The 25,831-nt window shown below is 52.1% G+C and overlaps 2 protein-coding genes across 2 annotated transcripts; both read right to left on the bottom strand.

Moving 5' to 3' along the window:
* Nucleotides 1-10,992: 10,992 nt before the first annotated feature.
* Nucleotides 10,993-13,530, bottom strand: HOXB1 (homeobox B1). The gene is made up of 2 exons (XM_043582687.1): nt 12,841-13,530; nt 10,993-12,343 (listed from the first exon to the last, which is right to left on the bottom strand). The coding sequence occupies exons 1-2, from the start codon at nt 13,424-13,426 to the stop codon at nt 12,015-12,017; spliced, it is 915 nt and encodes a 304-aa protein (XP_043438622.1). The 5' UTR covers nt 13,427-13,530; the 3' UTR covers nt 10,993-12,014.
* Nucleotides 13,531-22,785: 9,255 nt separating this feature from the next.
* Nucleotides 22,786-25,771, bottom strand: HOXB2 (homeobox B2). Its single transcript, XM_043584169.1, has 2 exons — nt 24,654-25,771; nt 22,786-23,869 (listed from the first exon to the last, which is right to left on the bottom strand). The coding sequence occupies exons 1-2, from the start codon at nt 25,033-25,035 to the stop codon at nt 23,211-23,213; spliced, it is 1,041 nt and encodes a 346-aa protein (XP_043440104.1). The 5' UTR covers nt 25,036-25,771; the 3' UTR covers nt 22,786-23,210.
* Nucleotides 25,772-25,831: the final 60 nt, after the last annotated feature.

The following is a 25,831-nucleotide window of genomic DNA, read 5'->3' as shown; positions in this document are numbered from 1 at the left end:
GACAGAGAGAGACAGAGCATGAATGGGGGAGGGTCAGAGAGAGAGGGAGACATAGAATCCGAAACAGGCTCCAGGCTCTGAGCTGTCAGCAAAGAGTCCAACGCGGGGCTCGAACTCACAGACTGTGAGATCGTGACCTGAGCTGAAGTCGGACGCTTAACCAACTGAGCCACCCAGGCGCTCCTCGTTGTATAGAGACTATTAACTAAGGAAAGAGGAGCAGGATGGGGAAAGTTGTGGCAATGAGGTCTTAGGAGAAACAAATGAAGGAATCAGGAATGTGTATCACTCTGGAGAAGGAAAGACCCAGGGGCACACATGAAAGCTGTCTTCAAATATTTGGAGAGGTAGCACGTGGCAAAGGAATTCAGAGTCATTCTGTTGGCTCCAGAGGCAGCAAAGAAGTAAGGTGAGACCTAAAGAGTCAAATTCCTATTCCATATACAGAAATATTTCCTATCATTTAGAGCAGTCCAAATTGGAGGAATCTTCCTTTACAAATAGCAATTTCCCTATTGCTAGAGGCGTGGGAGCCCAGCACGCGGTCGTGAAGACTGGGTGAGGGTGTAAAGTCTATACAGTCTTTTCCATCTCCACGGTTTTCATTGTCCTTTTGCTTTGATTTGCCCCACCCTCATTCGCTAAGGCCATGTCAAGGGGGTACCAAAGCGGAGAATTCCCAGCAATTGTCGACTTCAGCACTGTAATGTCCCGGGAAATTCACTCACCGGAAGGAGAAATAAAAGACTCTCGGGCTATGTTGAGGGGGTGCGTGGGGAAAGAGAGAAGGGAACAGAAGAGAGCGAGGCAATGCAGATTCCTCAGTTCTATGAGCTAGGAAGCAGCTAGATGGTCAACCAAAGGCAACATTGATCTGAAAGCCAGAGTAGTATCTCATTTGGGGGCAGGAACTTCTCTTCACATCTGCCAAAGGCCAGGAGAAAAACACTTCTCCCTGTTGCTAGAAGCAGATTTACAAGTAACTTACTCCTCCTCTGTCTCCATTCCCATAAACAACAAAACTCCTCCATTAAGTTTACAGAGTTGGGGAGTGTGTGTGTGTGTGTGTGTGTGTGTGTATTGGGAGGAAGGGAGAGTCCTTTCTCTCCAGGCACACTTAGTATGGAAACACCTGCTATTCAGACCTTCGGGGACCTGTGAGCTTTTCTCTCTGCTCTCCCAAACAAGGGCTTCAGACTCCACTGGGAACCACACCCTGTAACTCAGGAAACTGCTCCCAGAATGAAGTGGGAAGGAGGGACTCTGGGGGTGCCGAGTTACATCCTCTGTGCCGGCAGGAAAATTCTTGGCATCTTAAACCTTGCCTCAGTTGAAAGGAGAGGTTGGGAGAGGACTCCCCCAGGCTTCAACTGACCTGAGAGAAGAATCTGAGTTATGCCTCGGCAACTGAGCAAACATTTACACTTGTCACCAAAAATAAATTTGAAAACTAAATTTAAAAGATCTGGGCGGGGGGGGGGGGGGGGGAAGAGAGAGAGAATCAGGGCTTCTCTTGTTTTCCAAAGGAAGAATCTGACATTCAGTTCAGCTCAGCACCTGGCAAATGCAGAGGACAGAAGAGCAAGAGGTTTGTGTACTGATCAAATTAAATTCAAACCTAGGATCCTGTTTTTCTGCTCCGCCTTGGAGATTTGTGAACAAGAGAGCTGGAGGCAGAGAAGGAAAAAGAGCAAAATTTGCTTTTTTTCCAGTCTCGTGTATTCCTTTGACTTAGAAAATCATAAAGAGGTAAAAGGAAGACCCGTATCTATTGTATGGGTCTTTTCTTATTCAAACAGAGGGATTTTTAAAAACGGGGCTTTCTCTAGTGAAATAGAGGGGGTTTTTCATAAAAGCAGGACTTAGGGACACACAGGTTATTTTTGTTAGATTAATATGACTCACATTTGATTATCTTGATTTTTTTTTTGATGTGATAAGTTTGATTTTTTTTTTCTCAAATAGATTAGGATGTTGAAGAACCCGAAACTGGGGTTGGTAATAGGCACTAACCGGATGCTATTTTTCTTGTATTTTTGTATCCGTGCCTTTGTTCTTCACCATTAAATTCTAGGGATAAACACAAGTTCTTGCTCTTTTCCCTAGTCAAGGCAGGAAGACACGGGCAAAGCCTCCTAAACTGTGGGTCCAAAGACCCAAATGAAAACCAAGGGGAAGAAAATCAGCTTTGCAGATCTTTGGTATTTGATGAAGATATTGTAGGAGAACGGCCATGTTTGGGACTTTTTGTTTGTTTATCTGTTTTGCTTTGTCTTCATTTTTGCTTTCCCTCTGAGCGCTTAGCCACCCATCACCAAACTTGGTGAGCTGATTCATTTCCCACCGATTTCCTTTTCGTTTCCATTCTGGGAGTTCTGTAGAGATAAACTCCACCAGGGATTTTTCAGCAAAAGGCCCTCTTCCTTTTCACCTGTATGCCTAGAACGCTTCTGTTTTCCACTCACACTTCTCAGAAGTTTTGCTTTGCACCACTTAGAGTCAAAGTAGAAACTCAAAGAGCGGGAGAGAAAGAGGACATTTTCATGCAGGCATCATTGGCTGTCTCCCCGGGAGCCCGCTTTCTCCAGCTTTTGCAGCCATGTCTGCAAAGCTGTGTACTCGATTTTTGGTCGAGAACACAAGTAACAATGCTTGTTTAAGCGTGAGGGAGGCCAGCGTATCTGTGGGAATGTGTCAAGGTGTGGATTTCAATAGGTTTTGAAATGTTCCCACTGTAGGTGGGGGAGCCTGTGAGCATGCAGGCACTTTCAAAGGCATCTTCGCAATTCTCCGTTTCCAACGCACCTAAATTGCTGGATTTGAATTGCTGAATAGAGACCCCATGCCGGATTCAGCACCCCACCCCCACCCATCCTCCGGCAAAGCCGTTGCCTTCCTGCCCGCCTCTGGCTCTTGGTAGCTTCAGCCCCCTGGGTCAGATCTCTCCTGCCAAACCCCAAAGGTGGGGATTGAACACTGAGTTCTGGAAAATGACTGAGTGTAAATGGGAGACACCGTGGAATAACTGGAGGTCGTGGAAGGGGCGCAGGGGGGGAAGAAGTTTGGAACCGAAGAACAATGTGGGATAGCTCGTCCACCATCTACCGGCCTGTGTTTGCTTACATATACTCTGAAGACTCTTCTCCTGAACAGCATGTTGTCCAGATTTTGCCCCTTCCGACTCCCCGTCCTAAAAAACAACAGCAGCTGGCAGAGGCTGTTTGAAGTGGGGAATCCGAGAACCCTGGCCAAAGGCATTAAAACCATGCCCAGGACCCGTGGCCCTTGACGAGTCTGCAGGTTGCTGCTGAGGCATTCTTTCCCCCAACTTTGTTCCTCCTAAGGGACCCCCGATCTAGAAATCTAGCCCCAGGGTGGAACAGAGGGTGCAGGGGACCGTTCCTTTTCCTAGACGGTTTTCCCTTCCCTTTCCCTTTTCTGTTCCAGGGTGGAACAGAGGGTGCAGGTGCCTGTTTCTGTGATCAGGATCCATGTGTATACCTCGGTGGTAGGAATGATCAAAAGGATGTCATCAATAGCCAACAATTTCCAATGATAGCAACTGACCAGGCTAGGCTGGGTGACCTTCCCGAGAGCAGGGAACTTCCAACAGGCGGCCATCTTTGCCCGAGTTCCATTAAGCATTGAAAGTAATGCTTTCCCTTGTTGTTCCCTTTCAGACCCAACAAGCCCATCATCCCCTGCTCTGTGCCTACTGGCCCCAGAAAGGGAAGATATCCCAAGTATTTTTAGAAAAGATAAAAGGAGGGGCGCCTGGGTGGCGCAGTCGGTTAAGCATCCGGCTTCAGCCAGGTCACGATCTCGCGGTCGGCGAGTTCGAGCCCCGCGTCGGGCTCTGGGCTGATGGCTCAGAGCCTGGAGCCTGTTTCCGATTCTGTGTCTCCCTCTCTCTCTGCCCCTCTCCCATTCATGCTCTGTCTCTCTCTGTCCCAAAAATAAATAAACGTTGAAAAAAAAAATTTAAGAAAAGATAAAAGGAAACCTTAGTCTATCCATGTCTGAGTGACCCTAGACTCTGTGGGGTTGAGTTGGGAGATGGAGAGGGAAAAGAAAGGCTTATTTGCACCAGGAGTGACTCACTGGGATCTCCTCACCTGGATCTCTCTGCAGAAGGACAACCGTTCCATCCCTTTTCTACCAACGTTTCTACAAATCTAAACACCCAGGGGCCCCTGGCTGGCTCAGTCCCTAAAGCATACTCTTGACCTCAGGGTTGTGAGTTTGAGCCCCATGCGGGGAGTAGAGCTTACTTTAAAAAAAATCCATGGGGCGCCTGGGTGGCGCAGTCGGTTAAGCGTCCGACTTCAGCCAGGTCACGATCTCGCGGTCCGTGAGTTCCAGCCCCGCGTCGGGCTCTGGGCTGATGGCTCGGAGCCTGGAGCCTGTTTCCGATGCTGTGTCTCCCTCTCTCTCTGCCCCTCCCCCGTTCATACTCTGTCTCTCTCTGTCCCAAAAATAAATAAGCGTTGAAAAAAAAAAATTAAAAAAAAAAATCCAGCTGGGCCTTCAAATCCCTTACATTTCCAAAGTTGAGTCTTTTCTTGAGTTTGCTAAACTAAAGGAGGCCCAAATAAAACTTCTGCGGGTGAACCCTGGGAACAGACTAACCCTGAAGCTACAGAAATCAACTCTCTCTGTCATTTGCCAGAGATAGACACCTTTAACGTACAAAGGTAGGAGAAGAAGAAAATGCCTCCCGAGTCCCCTCCCATCCGCAACCTTACTTTAATTACCTTCATGGTAACACGTCGATTATGTTAACAAGCTTGCACTAATCAAACACCTGAAACTGACATCCTTTGAGAGCACCATTTGGGGGGTACCTGCCTTCTAGACAGGAACATTTTGCTTCAATAGTCACTTTATCAACAAATACAGCATCTACTCTGTGCCAGGCACTAGAAACGGAGCCAGGAACAAAACAGACAAAAACCTCAGCCTTCGTGGACCGTAAAATCTAGAATGTTAGGAGATAAGAGACTGTTCTCATATGTGGCTGCTGGAAAACCGTGTGTCGCCTCATTATGTACAAGCGCTTTTAGTGTCTTTGGAAAAAGAGCCCAGACTGTTACGAGTTTACCGAGTGTCTCTACGATTAAACATAGCCCATGATACTAATCACGTGCAGAGACATGACCCTTTGTAGCCCTGGACCGGCTGCCCAACCCAACGGGTCCATTTTAGTCCAAAAAGACCATCGTTTGCTGAGTCGTCTCTCCTCTGGGAGGCCCCCGTTGCTTGCCGGTCCAGCAAGAGTGGAGAGACCAGGGCATGACCCCACGACCGGGGCCCTTCCCCTCCCCTCTTCTGGCCTCAGCAATCCCCTGGACAGGCAGCTCCGCCAGGGCTGGGGGTGGGGGGCTGCTAGCCATTTTAGGGCTGAACTCTCCATGAACCAGGAAAGGAAGGGGGGGGCAGCAAAGCAGAGCCAGCAGGAGCAGGCTAGGGAGGCCAGGCTTCTGGGCAAACCTCTCTGGCTGGGTAAATATTGAGCTGCCTCATCTCCAAGGTGGGGGTTGAAATGGAGCTGTCAGACCAGAGTAAACTGAAGGGAGCTTCAGGCCCCAAAGGAGCAGAGAGCACATGCTTTGTGGGGCTCTTTCCCTCCTAGGTTCTCTTGCAGGCAGAAAAGGCTGCAGGACTGAGAATTGTCTGGACTCAGGCCAGTGATCTTGAGAGCCTGGAGGAAATGGACTGGGGGGTAGGAAGAGAAAGAGTGATTTTAATTAGCTCTAACTAGGCCAGTAGACTATATCCAACAGGATGATTCCTCCACCCACCCTCCCACCCTCCGATCCCCCCACTAAGCTTAACATTCTTTCTTACTTATGTCTTCTTCTGTCCTCAGATGAAAGGATGAGTCAAGCTGCAGTGGGATAATCCAATTTACATCAAAGACTGGGAAAGCAGGCCCAGAGAGACGGGGTGACTTCCCTGAGGACGCACAGGAGTCTCTCGATAGAGTAAACTTGCGTCTCCCGACTTCTTACAAAATTCTTTCTTTTCTCTGAAGTATCTGACCCGTTCATTTCCTAATGAAGAGAACAACCGTGGACAAGGGCCAGGAGGCCTTTGAGCTAAAGTCTACAGCTGCTCGAGCCTCTCTATTCTCCCAAGAAGGGATATTAAATAGCTTGCGTCTCCAACTCCTGTCCCACCCAGGACTCACTCTGATTATTGAAAGCATTGAGAAAGCCAGGGAAACAACAAAGCTGAAGCCTCTGGAATATTGCGATTGAGTCATGCAAAGGAGGTCATTCAAGGAAGTCCTGAGACTCCGGACTGAGTCATCGGACAAAAAAAAAAAAAAAAAAAAAATCTAGTACAACTGCAGGGGGTGCCAATGTCGTGGAGTATAGTGAAAATGTGCTCCCAGAGTTCTGTAAAAGGCTATCCTGCCAGGAGCATGACTCATCGTGACACTGGACCAGTCTTCTATGGGGCTACCCTGAATCCTTTTGTTCGTAATCATTCTGTTCCCTCACAGCAAGTCCCGTGGTCATGGTACCAGGTGGGTCTGTGGGTGCAATGCAGGAGGACCATGGCTGGAGGACGTCTGCTGCCATCATGCCAAGACCAAGAACAACTCAGCGCAAGAAAGAAAGAGAAAGGTCTTATGCGAATAGAAACATAACACAGAAAATCTCTACTGAGGGGCGCCTGGGTGGCGCAGTCGGTTAAGCGTCCGACTTCAGCCAGGTCACGATCTCGCGGTCTGTGAGTTCGAGCCCCGCGTCGGGCTCTGGGCTGATGGCTCAGAGCCTGGAGCCTGTTTCCGACTCTGTGTCTCCCTCTCTCTCTGCCCCTCCCCCGTTCATGCTCTGTCTCTCTCTGTCCCAAAAATAAATAAACGTTGAAAAAAAAAAAAAGAAAAAAAAGAGAAAAAAAAAAAGAAAATCTCTACTGAGTCCACGACCAGGCAGTGTTCTTTTTTATTATTATTTTACTTGAGAGAGAGAGAAAGAGAGAGCTGGGAGAGGGAGAGAGAGAGAATCTTAAGCTGGCTCCATGCTCAGCGGGGAACCCGACGCGGGGCTCAGTCCCAGGACTGTGAGACCCCAACCTGAGCTGAAATCAAGACTCGAGACGTTTAATGGACCGAACCACCCAGACGCCCCTACCAGGCAGTGTTCTAAGTAGGTCTCATATACCTCCTTTATTCCTCAACAGTCTCCATTTTATAGCTGAAGAAATGGAAGCACAGGGAAATTGAGTGACCAGCAATAGCTCACCCAGCTAATAAGGGGGGAAGGGGGGGACCGCATTGAAAATGAAGTGACACTTTAGAACCCTTGCCCTCCACCAGTGTAAGTCGGGAACTCAAAATGTCTGCCTTCTTCTTGCCCAGCCTCCCATAATGGGAGGGAGAAAGGTGCGGAGGCCCTGAGAACTGTCCCCCTCCGTGGGGGAGTGCCCTGAGACCTGAAGGAAATGAGAGGGTCCCCCAAACCCTCATTCCTCCGTTCTCAGCTGCTTAGCAGCTCCGTTCTCAGCTGCTAAGGAGGGAATCCCTTCTATGGACCCGTAACTTGCCCTTAGACCCCTAGACGTATCAGGGATCCAACAAGATCTGAGTGTGACAAGTAAGCGTATGTGTGTGCAGTCCTGAAGGTCCAGATGTGCCCTGGAATAGATTAAGGACCATAGAAGTGGGAGAGGACATGTCCTCATCTTATCATGATGACAATTACTATTAGAGCTCACGTTTATTTATTAGGGACTATTCCAAGTATTTTTCACATACGAACTAATTTAATCCTAACATCAACCCTATGCGATAGGTACAATTACAATCCCCATTTTGTAGGCAGGGAAACTGGTCGCAGGGAATTAGACAACTGGCCCAAGGCCACCAGGCTATGACAGGCGAGGTTTGAAGGAGTTGAACCCAGGTATCCCAGACACTTCCCCAAATCCTCAGCCTTCCTTCCAGACTCATCTGGATCCCCACCCACCCCCATCTGAATCATCCCGAGATGCCCCCAGCCTCCCCATCCCAACTCCCCTCCAGCAGCCCAGCGGTTTGGGTGCAAAGGAATGTTCGTAACAAAGAAACTAACTTAAAAGTAAGAACTTCAGCGTTTTTTAAATCTCTTTTTCTTGTCTCTCTTGTGCAGGAGATCAAAGGGCCTCACATTGGGAGAACAAACGCTGAAGAAGAAGGCAAATGAAAGAAGAAAAGTTCACACTTCGGGCTGAGAAACAGATGGTGTGGAGGGAGGCTTGGGTGGAGTGGGAAGGCTCCACCGCCCCCCTCCCCCGACAGTGGGGGAGGGGGGCAGAGATACTCCTCCGAAGCCTTAACAGACTTGCAACCAGCCCTGAGAAGAATTCTGTCTCTGGTGAGGAATCAAGGGGAAAAAATTCTCTTAACATTTTAATTTTCGGGCGCCTGGGTGGTTCAGTAAGTTAAGCGTCTGACTTCGGCTCAGGTCATGATCTCGCGGTCTGTGAGTTCAAGCCCCGCGTCAGGCTCTGCGCTGACAGCTCAGAGCCTGGAGCCTGCTTCGGATTCTGTGTCTCCCTCTCTCTCTCTGCCCCTCCCCTGCTTGCGCTCCGTGTCTCTTTCTCTCTCTGTCTCTCTCAAAAATAAAGGAACATAAAAAAAAATTTTTAAGATTTATATTTTCAAAACAGGAGATTTTTCTCGAGTTGGTTGTGCTAAATGGAGGTGTGGGGGTGGAGGGCTTTCCAGTTCTGCAGAAAATGCACTTTCAGATCTCCTGGTGAATATAATTCTCCTCGCCCCCTCGAGGGCTGTGAAAAACCCACCTTTCTGAAAGCCACAGAGGAATCCATGAGTAAAGCAGTTTGGCATCTATTCTGGAAAGTTTAACAGTGAAAGCCATCAACATACTTCAATAGCGGAAAAATGTGTTTCTGTTTGTGTTGCCATCCTCCTCCTCTGTCAGTTTTGATAGGAAAATGCACAGCGACCTTTTCTTTATCCAACTAACTGCCTTCTGTGTAGACCAGTCTGGAGTCCGAGTGGGATTTAGGGGAGCGCAAAGTGGGAACGATGTTTGCATCTAAGGAGATAGGAGACTCAGGCTCATTGTGGATTATTTTGAGGCGCCCCGCTGTTAACAGAGAATCAATTTGCCCCTCACCCTTCCCCGGGGGAATCTGAGGGTTCCTTCTGCTATGACCAAAATCAAATGGGCCGGCCTTCCCCTTCCCTCCTGTCTCCTCCATCACGCTTCCCTCAGGACCTGTCAGCCCCAGTCTGAGGTCCAGCTCCACCACCCGTGTGGTCCTGCTCTAACCACTGCTCCTTCTCCTTCCCTGCATCCTTGCCCATTTGCTGGCCCCAAGGTTGGAGGGTCCACAAATCCCTCCACCAGAAGGCTCTACCGGCTTACAGTAAATGGCTCCAAGCAAGGGGAGTTTTGTTTCCACAGACACTTGCTCTGTCCCCTCGGTCAAGGTGACCCCCTTTGGGGAAGCCAACCTTGGTGGCAATCTCAATTCAATGCAGAAAAGCAGTTCATAGATTTTTTTAAGGACAGAGGGCAAGACAGCAGCCTCTGGGAAAGCTAAGCACACACTTCCCTTCCCCTCCGGCTGGGCTGTGCCACTCTCGATAACGTTGCCGCTACTATAATGGCATCGTTTTCATTAGGAAGCAAGTGCTCAGCGTTTCTTACGGACGCTCCTAGTCCTTTTCGCAGCCTCTCTTCCTTTGAGGTCAGAATTAAGTAGATGGGGTGGATAAGACAACCCCTTGGTCCCGCGCCCCCACCCCCATGCCCAGCTGTCCGGGCTCCGGGGCCTTTGGACTCCCCGGGTCACCGGAATCAATAAACCGGGCCGAGCCCGCAGGCCGATGTCAGCTCGACGGCGCTGCGGGGCGAGTGAGCGATGGCGGTTTGGTGGCCGTCGCGGAGCTTCCTGAGCCCCGGCCCCCCGCCTCCGCCGACCAAAGGTTTGTCAGTGGGACCGGCCAGGAGACAATAGCTGCCCCCGCGGGCTCGCTGTTGGCTTGTTTGGAAAAGCCCAGAGGCGCTCCGAGGTAAAAAGGTCAGCGCGGGATTGGGATTTACCTCGGGGGGGGGGGGGGGGAGGGCCTCTGCTCCCCGCCCCCAGGCCCTCCCACGTCCTCCAACAGGCCCGCTGGGCGCTGAGCGGGCTACCTGCCCTTCTCCCGAGCCCCACCCCTCCCGCCCCTGTCGTGGCCGCCTCCCCTCTGCCGTCCAGCGGGCCCGGAGACCCGGGACGTTCACCTTGAGCCAGGGAAGGGCCCTTCGGAGGCGGGCCGGCTAGGGCCAGAGTCTCCCAGCTACCCTGGCTTCCTTTGTCCCGATGTCCCCATCCCCGTTGGGTGGGGGCTTGCGGGTGGGAACTGCGGGCGTTAGGGGGTAACCCGTGTACCCTTCTGGAGGTTGTCAGCGACCCATCCTCTTTCTCTGAGCAAGAATTGATTGGGAGGGGGCACCTTACACAGCCTCCCCACCCCCACCTCACTCCTTCAGCAACCTTTCAGTGTGAAGGCCCACTCCATGCCAGGCCTCCCTCTAGGCCTGGGGGAGAGAGCAGGGGGGAGGGGGTAGAGGGCCTTTGCTTTCCCCCACACTGCCTCCTCTTTTTTTTTTTTTTTTTTTTTTTTAAGCACCTTTTCTGTTCTCTCCAAATAATGTTTCTCCCTTTTCCTGCCTCCCTCCCTCTCAGGACCCTCTCCGGGGGCGGGCGATTTCCTTCCCACTCTCTTTTTCCCACCTCTTTCCTGGCTGCTCCAATGACCCAAGGACTGACCACAGTCAGACCTGGAGGCTGGGGCCCAGTTCTGCTTTGGTCCCACCCAGTAAGTCCTCTTGATCCAGCTGAGGTCTTCCAGCTCAAATCTTTCCAGCCCAACCAGCATTCACCAAATCTTCCCCCACATCTCCTCAGGGCTCTTGGAGTATGACGCCTCTTCCACCCTGGGGGGGGGGGGGGGGGGAGGGGAGGGGGAGGAGCAGACGGAGTCGGGAAGAGGGAAAAACACAGACTTTATTGAAATGAGGTAGCTGGAGGTACAGAGAGAACCCGGCTCGCTTGGGGCTCAGGTTTCCAGAAACTCCCGTGGCACCTCCACTGTTTCTAAGGTTCAGAGAAATGCTTGCTGCTTTTGGGAGCTCTCACCGCACCTGGGCCTCCCTAGGCTGCCCCAGGGGTAGAGGTGGATGGGGAGGAGGGTCCTGGGTTTTCCAGGAGGCAATAAATAGGGGAGGAACTAGTGGGGGCGTGCCTGCGCCTTCCTGGTAGAGGCTTGCTGGGGGCAGGCCTCGAACAACGAACAACGTTCCAGAAGTCCCCGAAGTACCAAGTTCCAAAACACTTTGGTGGCTTAGAGATGAGGTCGCCAGTGGAAGGAGGCAGGTCTCAGAAAACAACTTCTGGAGGCTGAGTTAGTGCAATACAAATGTGCCAGGAGGGGGTTAATAAGGTGGGGGGGGGGCAGTTTTTTTGGTCTGTCACAAGGCAGCTGGTGCTGTTGTAAGGTCTGTGGTGACTGGAGAGATTAAGCATCGGTAACAGGCCTGCACCCAAAAACCTCCCTCAGGAGAAACTTCAAGGCCTTCCCTCTGTCCCGGCCTAGAAGGGAGAGTTAGGAACCGAGGGCTCCGGAAGAGTCCTTGAGACTCAAAGGCACTAACCGGACACACGGAAGTTGGAAAGAAGGGAGAATTCAGGAGGGTGTGGCTGGCTCCTACCCCACCCACGTGCTGGTCCCCAGATGAAAGGCGGAAGGAAGCCCTTCCCTCCACAGTTGACACGTTCCGTGTCTCCCATGCCTCTGGTCCTGTAGGGTCCCCAGCCATCAACACCCCGCCCGGACCAGAGAAAAGCGTTTCCCCAGTCTCCCCAAAAGCAGCTGTAAACGAGCGCCCGGCCTTGGTGACGGGTGGCTGGAACGATGAAGTCGAGGCCTGGCTGAGGGAGAGCGCAGGAGAGGGGCTGGACTGAGGCGCTCCAGAGCGGAGGAGCCCCGACGGTCGGTCGGACGGTTTCATTCAGGAGGTGATAGAGCTGGGCGAGGCCTCCGGGGAGGTGCACGTCGACTGGTCGGAGGCGTCTCCAGCCGCCTCCTTGGGACAACCCGGAGGGGCTGGGGGCACCCGGCCTCCCTCCCGCTCGCGCTTCTTCTGCTTCATGCGCCGGTTCTGGAACCAAATCTTGACCTGCGTCTCGTTGAGCTCTAGGGTGGCGGCGATCTCCACCCTCCGGGCCCGGCTCAGGTACTTGTTGAAATGGAACTCCTTCTCCAGCTCGGTCAGCTGCCGCGTGGTGAAGTTGGTGCGGAGGCCGCCGGGCGCGCCAAGGCCCAGCTCAGACACCTTCGCTAGGGGGGGCGGGGCGGGAGAGAGAGGGGGCCACGTCAGTTCTCTCACCTCTTTCTCCTTCCCCTCTCCTCCTCCTGGGCCAGCTCTAGCTAACCACCCCCCCCCCCCCACCGCTTCCTTCCAACTTCAGCTCTCAATGTGCCCTTGGATCACCAGACACCCCCAAATTCAGACCAAGCCCCCTTCTACCTCCCCCATCTCCCCCCCCCCCCCAACATAAGCAGGTCCTGGGTCTGTGCTGGGCACACAGATCGAGAAGCAAGGGAGTGCAGGGGGAGGGGGGCGGTGTGGAGACTTACTCCTAAACGTAACCGGGCACTCGCTGGGCACTCGCTGGGCAGGGAAACCCCAAGTGACCTGAAACTGGGCGGAGCGCTCTTACCTGCCTCTACTGGACTGCTCCACCTGTCCTGCCGTCCCAGGCCTAGGACACCCTCAGTGCAGAAGCAGAGCTGTTTGGGGCCCCGGAGAAGGGGTGGCCACGCCTGTCTCATACCTGTCTTGGGTGGGTTCCTCTTAACCTTCATCCAGTCGAAGGTCCGGGCTGTGGGGGTGCTGGGTTCTGACGGGCAGGGCGATTCCTTGTCCTCGGAGAGGAGATCAGCATAGGCCGATGCAAAGCTCGCCGTCTGCTCGCTCCCAAAAGGGGGCTGCGGGGGAGGGTAGGGCCCCGGGCCCGCTCCACCGGTTCCGTAGCCGTCCGACAAGCCCCCTAGCTGGGCCCCGTAACTCGAAGGATGGTAATAGCCTCCGTCTCCTTCGGGTTGGCCCAGAGGGTAGTACTGAGAGGGCCCGTAGCTGGGGCTGCAGGCGGCCGGGGCGTACCCCGAGGTCGCCGAGCTGGGGAAGGGCACCCCGAGCGCAGAAGGCGGCTGCTGGGGGGGATAGCCTGAGTTCTGCTGGAGCGCGGGGCTGGGCAGTCCCCCGCCATAGCGGGTCTCCCCTGCGTAGCTGTCAACAGCCGGAGCCGAGCTGGGGGGGAAGGAGGTAGGGGCGCTGTGGGCGCTGTGGGCGCTGTAGGCGCTGGGTCCCCGGTTACAGAGTGGGTACTCTAAGAAGGAGTTCATCCTATTATAGTCCATGCGTGGAGGCCGCAGGAGGGTCGGCCCGTCTGGGGGAGACACCCTCTTGCCCTACAACCTTTCGGCAGTATGTCACAACGCTGAAGCTTGCATCCATGGCCTGGCCCAGCTCGCCCGGGCCAGGGCTCCCCCAGGAAGGGGGTAGGGAGTGGGGGTGGAGGGGCGCATGTGATCTCTCCCAGGCCAATGGGCGCAGCGGGCCAGAGTTTGGCAGCCCCAGCGCCCATCCATCACCCCCCAAACATTAGCATGACAAAGACACTTCAATCACCCGCAGCCCATCCATCTGAGAGCGACGTGGAAGCGTCAAAAACATCTTTCTTCAAAGACTTTTGGAAAGAAGGGACCAGAGGGAGAGGGGGTAAAAGTTAGAGGAATATTCAAGACTTTCCTCCCCTCCCAACCCCCAAGGCCTTCAATAGGCTCCTGGGTTATTAGATTTGGACAAATTCAACCCAGCTGCCCCTCACTCTTTCCACCCCCCCCAAAGGACTCTTCCCCCCCCCAAGGCTGTAGACTGGGAGGTGGGGTATCTAGCCTCCTTACTTTGCCCAGAACTCCCACTCCTGGTCTCTGTCTCCCAATTTATCTTGGGGTGATGAGCTAGGACAGCGGGGGGGGGGGGCGGGGGAGGTATGTTATCTTGGGCCAAATGGATACCTGTGAAGGAACGGGGTGCAAAACACCCAAGGGCGAGGCAGGGCCTAGAGTCTAGAGGGAGAATTCATTAACCGAGAGGTGGGAAACGCATTTCAGGGAGCAAGACAGGACGACAGAAATGTGCAGAGGGGGGCGAGAAACGCCCCATTTCTCCCTCCACGTCTCCGCATAAACGCTCTCTCCTCATTCACACATCCATTCCTCTCCCTCAGCCTCGCTTTATATTCTCTCTGTCTCAATCCATCTCTCCATTCGTCCGTCTCTCTCCATATTTATATTCGTTCCCTACCTATCCATCACCTCATCTCTCTAGATGTATTTATCCTCTCTCTAGCCATCCATAGCTGTAGCTGGCTCACTCACTCAGACTCAAATAACTCCTTGTATCTCTCCAGAGAGCCACAATGGGCACAGAGCTAGGTGATGTTTACAGGGGGAAGAGGAGGGAATTTTTATTCTCTCTCTCAAGTGCTCGAAACTAGCGTAGCTCCTGTGTTCCCCCTGGTTGCCTCCTCCCCCTCTCTCCCTCACCACCTTCCATCCCCTGCCCCTGCCCCCCCACCCCACCCCCACTCCCCCACCCCACTCCCATCCCCCCACCCCCCCCACCTCCCGCCACCGCCTATGCCAAACCTCAAATTCCCCAATTCAATACCAATTGCAGCTTAAAGATTAGTCCAGTTTTTTCAGGGAACTTTCTAGAATAGGGCGAGGGAATTTGTTTGGAGAATGGGAGAATCAGTGTGGAGGTCCTGAGGTTCAGGAGTGGAGTCTCACCCCTCGGGGCTCTGTGTCTGTCGGGTTAGGGTTGGGGGAGGGGAGGAGAACAGGAAGTGCCTCCTTCTCTCTCTTCAGACCCAGATGGGCCTGGAAGCGAAGCTCTTAGGTAGACCCCATTGATTCTCCTCCTCCAGACTCGGAGGACAAGAGCTTGGCGCAATCTAACACCCACGCTCATTTGTAACCTGTCAGGGTGTCTGCCTGACCCGAGGCCTGGGGGCCGGGGCTAGGGCAAGTCCAGGAGGGCAAGAGTTCAGGGAAGGGATCTCTGTAAACAACTGAATTCAGGAGAGGAAAGGAAGCAAGCAGGTGAGACAGGTCCAGAGAGGACCCTCAAAACTTCTCAGGTTTCCCCACGCCTTCAAGGGCAGGGTGAGGACTCATCCTTTGCAAAGAACCCCAAAGCTGGCTCTCTCTCCCAGTCTCTGTGTCCATATTTCTGTGTCCCATTTCCCCTCACTTTGCCTGTGCCTTCTGGTCCCTTCTCCCGCTTTCTATCTTTATCACCAGAATCACACTACCTTTCTCTTCTCTTGATAACCCTTCATCACTGCATCGCTTAGCCCCCAACTATGAAAGAGCTCACAGGCCCCTTGTCCCTTTCCCTCCTTACATGCACTCTGCTTGGGACCCTGCTTCAGACCAGAACAAGTTGGGGGAAGGGGGACCAGCTGGTAACTTCTTTAAGGGAGATACAGTGGGGGAGGGGGAGAGAATGTTCACTGCCAAAGGGGTGAGGGCAGACAAAGGAAAGGAGAATCGAGATGGGGGCAGGGGTGGCCTGCAGGGGGGTTGAAAAGAAAAGGAGGGTGGAGGTGAGAACAAGCCTATTTTTTTTCTGTTTTCTCTTCTTGGGTTTACAGATGCCCCTAATGGTTCCCTCTCACTTTAAGATATTCTCCACCGAGACCTTTGCAGAAGAAGGGTAGATAGAGGGTTAGGATTTCTCTTCTAACCCCAAATCTGATTGAGGCCTGTGTCTGACCTGGCTGCCCAGCCTCTGAGAGTTGTCGCTTCACTCTCTACCTTTCTCCCTCTACCCAGAGAGAACCCGCTCATCTCGTCCCTTGCTTTTCCAATTAAGGGAACAATTTGAGGTCTAGGGGAAGCAGTGAATTCCAAACCAGTTTAATAAAATAGCAGAAATCTGTCTGGGAGTTGGGGAAACGCAGCCTCCCTGTAACAGCCCAAGTGACCAATAGTCTATCACTAATGACAAGATGAAAAGGGTTGGGGAAAAAGTGTCTCAAGTGAAACCGTCGATTGCAGAGATGGTTTTGGCCTTAGCTCTCCAAATTCAGTATAATCTCTAATTCATCCCTGAGTCTTGCTCCCTTCGCTCGTGTAGCAGAGAGATTAAAACTTCCTCAAATTCCTGCTGGCTCTCCCAGCCCCAGCAGAAATGACTGGGGGGAGAAAAGTAACTTGGCTCCCTATGTGTTCCCAAGTCCCTTCCTCCTCAAGAAACCGCACCAGACTCTGGCTTGAGGAGAAGGTCTATGAAGCCTGAATTCTTTGCTAAATTCACAGCTGATTATAAAACAAAACAAAACAAAACAAAACAAACAGAAATAATCCATAGCTGGAAAAAAAAACCTATGGGTGTAGGATTTTCTGATTGACCAAACTCAATTCACCAGAGAAATTCTGGGTAGACCCAACACGAAAGTGAAATAAAGCGGGTTGATTTCCTCTTTTATATACTGTGTGTCTAAATAGTGGAGCAAGGGGAACATAGGCATGTTTAGAGCTGAAATTATCTTTGAGAGGTGCCCCTCCTTATCACACCCAGGATGCAGGCAGGGGGGCCATTCTAATCAGAATGGGGGGATGTGTTAGAAGTTTACACCTGATTCTGGCCTCTGTGTGTGTGTGTGTGTGTGTGTGTGTGTGTATAGGAAGCTGCCTTTGCTGGGGGTTAGCAGGAGCTATCTGCACAGTTTTTTCATAAGGTCCCCAAGTGTCTCTCTGCCTGCTCTCCCCAGCCCAGTTCTTGAAGGCCAAGACCAAGATCAAAGGTTGGAACTTAAGAATTAAAAGGGTTGTCATTTTTTTTTTCTCTATAAGAGATGGCTGTTTGAAGAGAGGTTGGAGTCTGAATTCACTGGTGTTTCTTTTAATACAAGCTGATTAAATTGTCACAAATCTGGTTGAGAATCATAGACTGTGGGCAGTACATATCATAAGGGGAAGACTACTAGTTTGGAGGCTGGAATACTTGGGTTCAAGTCCTTGCTTGGCCATTTCTTAGCATTATGACTCCGGACAGATTTCTTGGTCTCTCTGAGTCTCAGCCTCAGAGAAGAAGAATGGGTTTAATTCTACTGACTTCACTGCATCCTTGGTGGGATTAAAGCAAACAAGAAAATATAAACAATGGAAAACTCTATAAATGTCGATATTAACATTGCATTCACATTCTAAAATACTATGAGACAGATTTCTGCTTTTTACTATAACTGGCATATTAAAATCTGGACAGATGTGATAGGAAAATAGCATGTGTGCTATGTTTTCATGTAACGGATCACCATATATTATACATATGTATTTTATCATATGCAAATTTCATCAAGAATTAAGAAGTTTGGCTCTGCTTAGGCACAGGATTCTCTTTTAAACTGCAGAGTTCAGGGGTGCCTGGGTGGCGCAGTCGGTTAAGCGTCCGACTTCAGCCAGGTCACGATCTCGCGGTCCGTGAGTTCGAGCCCCGCGTCAGGCTCTGGGCTGATGGCTCGGAGCCTGGAGCCTGTTTCCGATTCTGTGTCTCCCTCTGTCTCTGCCCCTCCCCTGTTCATGCTCTGTCTCTCTCTGTCCCAAAAATAAATAAACGTTGAAAAAAAATTAAAAAAAAAATAAACTGCAGAGTTCAGGGGTGCCTGGGTGGCGCAGTCGGTTAAGCGTCCGACTTCAGCCAGGTCACGATCTCGCGGTCCGGGAGTTCGAGCCCCGCGTCAGGCTCTGGGCTGATGGCTCAGAGCCTGGAGCCTGCTTCCGATGCTGTGTCTCCCTCTCTTTCTGCCCCTCCCCCGTTCATGCTCTGTCTCTCTCTGTCCCAAAAATAAATAAACGTTGAAAAAAAAATTTTTTAATAAAAATAAAAAAAATAAACTGCAGAGTTCTTTGGAAACTCTGGATTATTATATAATCTACAAAGAACCCAAAGGATTAAAATTGTAGCAGGAAGGTGGAGTTCGATATTAGCAAGAATTTCCTGATCTTCCAAATATTTGGAAAAAGTTTTCTAAGGAGGATGTTATCTCTCCTTCCTTGAGGAATGTAGCTTAGAAACTGCCTTTCTGGGTGGAGTAGGGGTTGAACCTAACTTCTGTATTCTAGATAGATTTCATCTGGAATGAAAGGTGAATCAGAGAGTTGGAATCTTCCTAAAAGGAAAGATTAGAGTGACACAAAGAATTGAAATAATTTTCTCCTTAATTGGGTTTCTCCAAGTGCATTAGCTGTGGTCAAAATACCCACTTCGAAAACTTTATAGAACAATGACCAAGATGAGTTTGTACCTGGATGACTGTCCAGACTTTTTCTGTAGTGTTTGGGAATTAGAGAAGGTTTGAGGAGGGCTCTTTTACTTCTGACTCTGTTCTCAGGAGGAAGCGGTTTTTTAGATGTCCTTCAGGCACTAAATATCTGCTTCCCAGCTGAGTGTGAAGAGGGGGGTGGGGGTGGGGACAGGAGGGCAGAACTAAGCCGGAGAGGTCAAGGGAGGATTTGGGCCACACCAACCACAGGAGGTGGAGGGGATCCCATGGGGGCTAGAGGCCACTTTCTGCAAACTGAGGACATGTATTTGACTAGAAAAAAATACATCTTCAGGAAGATGTACAGCACGGCCACAGAATGCTTGTCAGAAACTTAGGGGAAAGGTGGGCAGGTGAATTCAGCAGGGCTATTTAAGGAGACCCAGAACTTGTACCTGTGCTCTGATGCCCCAGCACTGAGACAAAACCTGTCTAAAAGGGACTTTTAAGATCTAGTACACCGTGTCAAAGAAGAAGTTTGGTGGCTCTTTTTGTGTAAAATGCCCTACTGTTTTTGAAACAAGAGGAAACATAACCAAATGTTGGGGAAGGTGACAAGGGATGAAAGTCAGAGGAAATCTTGGTTAGGACATTTTGGAATACCCATATTTATTGAAAACTTGACACATAACACTATACCCAATTCATGCTTGCTGAAAAGGTTTCTTTCTCTACTAGTTTAATGACACGGGCAGGGGGGTGCCTGGGTGGCTCCGGGGGTGACTGGGTTGGGGGACTCTTGATATCGGCTCGGTCGTGATCTCACAGGGCTGGGATGAAGCCCCACGTTGGGCTCAGTGCTGAGCACGGATCTTGCTTGGGATTCTCTCTTTCCCTCTGTACCCCTCCCCTCCTTGTGCGGAGGTGGGGCACCTGGGTGGCGCAGTCGGTTAAGCGTCCGACTTCAGCCAGGTCACAATCTCGCGGTCCGTGAGTTCGAGCCCCGCGTCGGGCTCTGGGCTGATGGCTCAGAGCCTGGAGCCTGTTTCCGATTCTGTGTCTCCCTCTCTCTCTGCCCCTCCCCCATTCATGCTCTGTCTCTCTCTGTCCCAAAAATAAATAAAAAACGTTGAAAAAAATTAAAAAAAAAAAAAAAAAGAAATGACTCACCGAGAGCAGGGCAGACTGATCCGCAGTTTTGGGGACTGCACTGCAACCTTCCCACTCCAACCACAGCCAATTTAGAACTAGTCTGTGCTCCAGACCACTCACAATGGTCCTGCCCCAAGAGGAGCCCTGCCCCAATCAGAATGGGATAAGTGAGTGTGGCCGGCTGGTATTACCTTCTAGCTTACCATCACTGGTGGTGGGGCAGAAGCGGGGGGGGGGGGTCCGGGGAGAGGGTCTACTGCTTTATCTGGGAATCCCTACCCCTTCTCCTTCCTTCTCCAAAGCCAGCTGGGAAATCTCAGGCTAAATAGGATGGCCGCAGAGATGAAATAAGGAAAAGGAGATGATCTGGGACACAGGGGTCCCGAGTACCAATCCTTTACGAATCCCAAATTGCCAGACATTCCTTTGATTTTGAAGTTGGGTGGGGAGATTGAAAACAGGAGTCATTTCCTTCTGGAAATGCATTGTCTCTTTGTGCTGCTGGAGGGGCATCAGAGACGGTGAATTTTGTGAATATGGAAAAATAGAGACAGAAAGTGTCCTGGGCTGCCTGTGAAAAGAGTTCCAACTTGTCTCTAATAATCAACCAGGGGAAATGCTGGCAGTGCTCCTGAGTCCCTGAATTCATTGCTTCCCACTCTCAGGATACACAAAGTACCCAGATCTAAACAGGTAGATCCAGCCTTTGGCTGGACTCCCCTGGCCCTCCACTCACTTTGGCAGGGAGGAATCAGGACTGGTGCAGCCTCAGGAAGGAGCTGAGATTCCCTATCCTTTGGTCCACTGCTTTGAGTTGGGGGAGGACTGGGAGGGATCAGCTGGGTAAAGAGGATCAAAAATTCTTAAGCACGGGAGGAAGGCAGGAAGCAAGGTGGCACTATGATCTAATAGTGCTTCTCAAATTTTAATGTGCATGTAAATGACTTGGGGATCTGCTAAATTGAGACTTCGCTGCAGCAGACTTGAAGTGGAGCCTAAGGTTCTGCATTCCTAAGTAGCTCACAGGTAGTGCTGATGCTGTGCGTGGGTCCATGGGGCAGCAAGGTTTTAAGAGAACGGAAGCCTCAGAGGCCCCAGAGTGTTACAGACCAAGCCATGATCCCAGGATGTGAATTCTCTCCAGCAGAGCAGAGCCTGTATTTTTGGCATTGATGAAGGGTGCCCTCCTTTTGACCACCAAAGAAAGCTGGAAGGTGGGCAATTAGTAAGATCCTTCTGGTATTCTTGATCCTTGTAACAACCTGCTGTAGCTGAAAGAGCATTTTTAATTAGACCAAATTATCTAGTTTGGCTGTCCACAGAAATCAAAGCCCCAGCTGAAATGTCTGTTTCGTTTTGTTGGTGTAGAGATGTCTATGTGCTGCGGTTTTTAAGATGTTAAGCACTGCCTATGGGCATATTTTATGGAGAAATAAACACACAGCCCAATGAGATGTATAGTGTGGTTTTAATATATTGTATATTCACTTATTTATGGGGAAAATAAATACGCGAGCCAATAAGCTGTGTATTATTACTTTAATATATTGAATTTATTTCATACCTATGTATTTTATGAGGCAAAATAAACTAATAAGATACATGATATTATTATAATAACACATCTAATTGTTCTATATTAATTTATTTATGAAAGAAATAAGTGCAACTTAACATGACATAAGATTATTTAATGCAGGAGATGAATTCCATATTAAGACAGTTTAAGGGATTCAATTCCAGCTGAATAAGATGTGTGCACTTCCCACACTGAGGGGCCAGTTAAAAAAATATGCGAGAGCCTGTCTAGTCCTATGTGTCACGACCTGTGTTGGCTCCTGGCTTTTCCTGACAGTTGTTGCCTCCCCGTGCCTGGTACTCCAAGTCCCCGTCCTGCTGGTCCAGGGGAAAGTCTGGGAGGCCCAGGAAATAAACTGCTTTTCGAGAATGGCAGCATCTGCTGGGGAGGTAGCCCTGCGGTGTCTGTTTCTGAGCCAGAGAAATATTAAGTAAACCTAAGAAGGATGGATGGCTTTCCAGGGCCCTTTAAATCTCCGCGTTCCCCGGAACGAACCAGGAGGCAGATGGGGGAGATCGATCCTGGCTTCCCCGCTCGCCGGGTTTGCAAGCAGCCGGGCCGGGTGCGGTGGGGGATAGGAGACAGAGCTGAGATGGCAAATGAAGCTGTCGGTAAGACAGGTAGGCCTGAATCTGGAGGAAGCGGCGACCAGGCTTTAGATCCCAGAGCCAAGGGTGCACAGTCAGACCCCGCGAGGCCGACCCGGGCCTGCAGACCCGCCGCTCACCCCTGCGCGGCTCACCCCTGCGCCGCCCACGCCGCGCGCACTCCACGTTCCCCGCGCGTCCTCCGCCTCCGCTGGCCTCTTTTTTTTTTTTTTTAATAACACAAAAACGAAAAGGAGGCTCCTGGCTCCCTTTCCTCAGGGGGGCCTGGAAGGTCCGGAAAGGAGAAGGCGGGCGCGGGGACAGAGCCCCGAAGCGGCTGTCATGGCGGCCACCGACTCTCCCCGCGCCCTCCCTGCAGCCCGGCCCCAGCGCCATTTTGAGCATCTTCACGGCTGTCCTGTCGCCCTCCAGCTCTCCTCGCTCCTCCTTCCCGCCCCCGGAGGCCTAGCGCCTGCAGAGGCGGCGCGGGCCTCCCCGGGCTGGCGGCCCCGCCGCTCCTCGGACGCCCTCCCGACCCCGAAGCCCTAGAGTGGCTGCGGGCACCGAGGAGCACTGGGGTCCGGGCCTCGCTCCATTTTTCCGCGAGCCTCCTTCCTGGCCCGCTTGGAAACCTGCTTCCCGAGAACACCCCCCAACCCCCACGCCACTCGGCCCACGACCCCTGGCCTCGCGTCCCCAGGCTTCTTGTGTTCCCGAAAAAGCCTTTCCACCCGGCTTGGGGGCACTGAAGCCAGAAGCTTGGGAAACCCTAGGAGCCCTCCCGCTCCGGCTAAACCTCTGCGCCCCCTGCTACGACCCCAGGTCGCGTCCCCCAGGCCTCCTCTCCCTCCACCCGCCCACCTAGATCTCTAAGCAGAGCCCCGGGAACCCCGACGCGGGATCCAAGGCCATCTGTTGGAGGGTGTGCAGGTGACAGAATTCCAGCAAACTCCCCACTCCTCTCGAGCTGCGGGTCGAGAAGCGGTGGCCAAGTAGGGTCGCTTTTGTACCACCCGGACTTAGCCGACGCGGGGTCGGGCAGCCTCGCGCGGGTCCCGAGGGAATGAGGGCCGGCCTAGGGAGGTGCGGGGCAAGGGGCTGGGGTTCCAACACAAACACTCGTTTTCGTATTATAAAGACATTTATTTAATCTATGAAAATAATGTACAATAAATACTTTCCCCTTTTCCTATTATTAAAGAATTTCAATAAATAATCTACGGGTCTAAAACTTAAAAAGAGAGGAAAACAAGTTCCTCTAGTTCTTTTTTAAGAAAGCCCCCCCCAAGAGTTTAATTATTCCTGAGATTTCGTTGGAAGGAGTCTACCGAACGGAATTTGTCTGTGTGTTTTAAAAAGACACCCGAGTGCCCCATATTTTAGAGAGGAACGAAAGGATATGGATTAAACACGAATTCAGTAATACCTGAATTTTAGCAAAACACAGAAAGAAGTCTAAGCGACTTGGGGGAGGGGGGGGGTCCTCGGGTTTTCCAGCAGACGGGACGAGGGGACGGGGGTCGAAGCGGCCGGGAGGAGGAAACAGGTTAGGGGAACTGCAGGTCGATGGCACAGAGGGTGCTGGTGAAGAAATCCAGCTCTTCCTCGGAAAAGGGAACCGGGCTGTCGAGCGAGCCCTGCAGGCTGGGGGACAGGCCTCCGGACAGCTGGACACAGGAGTCGGCCGCGAAGAAGTTGAGATCGGGCAGGAAAGGCGAATCCTGCCGCTCGGGGAAGGCGTCTTCGGGCAACGGCTCGGGCTCCAGCCTGGCGGCCGCGCGCAAACTACCCCCCACGTGAGCGGTCAAAGGCTGGGGGCCCTGGGCGCCCGGGAGGGCCGGCGCGACCTCGGGCGGGTGACAGCAGGCTTCCCGCGCCGGCCGGGAGGCGGAGGGGCGGCCAGGGCTGGCCGCGGGCTCGTCGGCTGGCTCGCCGGCGTCCTCCAGGGCGCCTGGGCAGGCCGGCTCCCCGTCGGGCGGCTCGCGGTGCTGCGTCTGCCGCTTGTGCTTCATGCGCCGGTTCTGGAACCACACCTTGACTTGCCTCTCGGTGAGGTCCAGCAAGGCCGCGATCTCCACGCGGCGCGGCCGGCACAAGTACTTGTTAAAGTGGAATTCCTTCTCCAACTCCAGCAGTTGCGTGTTGGTGTAGGCAGTGCGCAGCCTGCGCGCCCCGCTGCCGGCGGCCTCCGGCAGTCCCGGACCATCTGCAGGGAAAGAGGGCTGGGTGTCAAAAGCGGGCGGTGTCCCCTGCTCAACCTCATTCAGCTTAGGTGAAGACCACCCCAGCCGCCAAAAACAGTATCAGCAGCACCCCCCCCCCCCCGCCTTCCCGCCTACCGAAGCGGCCCGCTCTCACGGCTTTTCCCGTCCCCCTCTCGCCGGCAGACCCTGCCCGGGTCAGGGCACAGCATTCAGAGAGCCGCCCACGGACCACGCAGGGGGTAGGGAGCGGCTGTCTTTTGCCCCCAGAACCTCAGAGCCTCCATCCCGAATCATTGGCGTGGAGCCCTCAATTCGGCATTTTCGAGCTTAACCCAGAGAGAGGAGGTTCATTAAGAAAGATTATTCCTCACCTCCTGTCCTCCCTGGCTTTCAAATTCCCCTCTTTGAGAGCAGGGAGAAATGGGACTGAATCTTTTCCTGCGCCCAGGTTCAATCCCCAACACCGCTTTGATTCCTCCGTACAGATAAAGGTGAAAAGCTAAATCAAATCCTTTTTCTAACAGAGAAAAGGCTCTTCCCCGACCAGCCTCCAAAATCTGCTATAGTGTTAAAGAAAGAAAGAGAGAAAGAAAGAAAGAAAGAAAGAAAGAAAGAAAGAAAGAAAAAACCAGGCCTGAACCCCAGCAGTGTATTTTTCTTGTTCATCCCTGGACTAGACGGGGCAAGGATCCCCAACAGGCTCGACACCCTTTTTACCTCCCCCATCGCTCTTTCTCCCCCTCTCTTCTAGCTGCCCCTCACCCCACCCCTACCCCGCTAACCGACCTGCTGGCGATCCGACCCCGGAGGCCGAAACGGAGGAGGCGGCTGGAGGAGACGAGGCGGATTGGCTGGGTTTCTTGGCGGATTTCTTCTCTTTCATCCAGGGGAACTCGGGGACCAAGGGGGCGGCGGGGAGCGGCGGCGGCGGCGGCAGAGCGGGCCCATCTTCGCCTCGCTTTTGGCTCCTGGGTCTCTGAAGGGTGGAGGCGCCGGGCTGGAGGCTGGGGAAGGTTTGCTCGAAAGGAGGAGGAGGAGGAATTAATGTCGACTCCTTGATTGATGAAGTTTGAAATGTCTCCAAGACAGCGGGGAAGGAAGTCAGACACTCGGCGAGCGATGGCTGGCTGTTTATAAACCCAATCTCCCTCTCAAATTCAAAATTCATGGCTTTCAATGGTGGGGGAGGGGGCCTGCTGGGGGGGGCGTCAGGAGGGAGGATCGGAAGGGACCCCCCCTCCCGCCCCCCCCAGGTTTATGTGATGGAGCGATTTTGGGAGGGGGAGATTTCGCTCTTTCTCTCTCTCTCTGTTTTTGTTTTTTTTATTTTTTTTTTTATTTTGGGCCTTTATAATTGTATATTGCTGATAAATACAAGCGTATGGGGACTCTCTCTATTAAACCCAGGACTCCGGCGAAATTGCAGGGAATTCATGGTCACGGGACTGGCCTCGGCCAATCGCTTGTCTGGGCCTGGTGGAAAACAGAGAGCATTATTTGCTTTAATTGATTCAAAAACTCTAGAGAACCACGCACGACCTGGACACCGTGAGCCCCCAGTCCTACACTCCCTCTCCCCAGTGCTTCCCTTTCTCCAGAAAAGCTACAGGAACCTTTCTCTCACCCCCTTCAGAAGATGGGAGGCTCCGAAAGGTGGAAAACAAGAGAATCTAAGGGAGAAGTCTTCCTCTCTTCCAAATATTTTTAAGAGAGTACATTAGTGCTTTCTTTATAATGCCAGCCGTATTATCTTCCCCACTCTCCCCCCATTAAAAAAAGAAAGAAAGAAAGCTGAGTAAGGATCTCAGAGTGAAAGAAAAAGATAGTAGAAAGAGACTTCCATCCTTTGGGAAAGGTCAGTGTTAAGGTGCAGTAAGGAAGAGGAGAGATTTACAATCATCAGCACCTCCATCCCCATCCCACCCCCCCCCCCCCAAAAGCAACAGATAAATCTTAGAAAATCG

Source organism: Prionailurus bengalensis, chromosome E1 (genome assembly GCF_016509475.1).
Source record: "Prionailurus bengalensis isolate Pbe53 chromosome E1, Fcat_Pben_1.1_paternal_pri, whole genome shotgun sequence".
NCBI classification, from domain to species: domain Eukaryota; kingdom Metazoa; phylum Chordata; class Mammalia; order Carnivora; family Felidae; genus Prionailurus; species Prionailurus bengalensis.
This window is presented reverse-complemented; position numbering and strand designations above follow the sequence as displayed.

Coding starts and splice junctions, on each gene's coding strand:
- HOXB2 (XM_043584169.1), bottom strand. CDS start 25,035: ATGAATTTTGAATTTGAGAGGGAGATTGGGTTTATAAACAGCCAGCCA. Junction 23,870..24,653: donor CGGGGTCGGATCGCCAGCAG/GTCGGTTAGCGG, acceptor CTTTCCCTGCAG/ATGGTCCGGGACTGCCGGAG.
- HOXB1 (XM_043582687.1), bottom strand. CDS start 13,426: ATGGACTATAATAGGATGAACTCCTTCTTAGAGTACCCACTCTGTAAC. Junction 12,344..12,840: donor GAGGAACCCACCCAAGACAG/GTATGAGACAGG, acceptor CGCCCCCCCTAG/CGAAGGTGTCTGAGCTGGGC.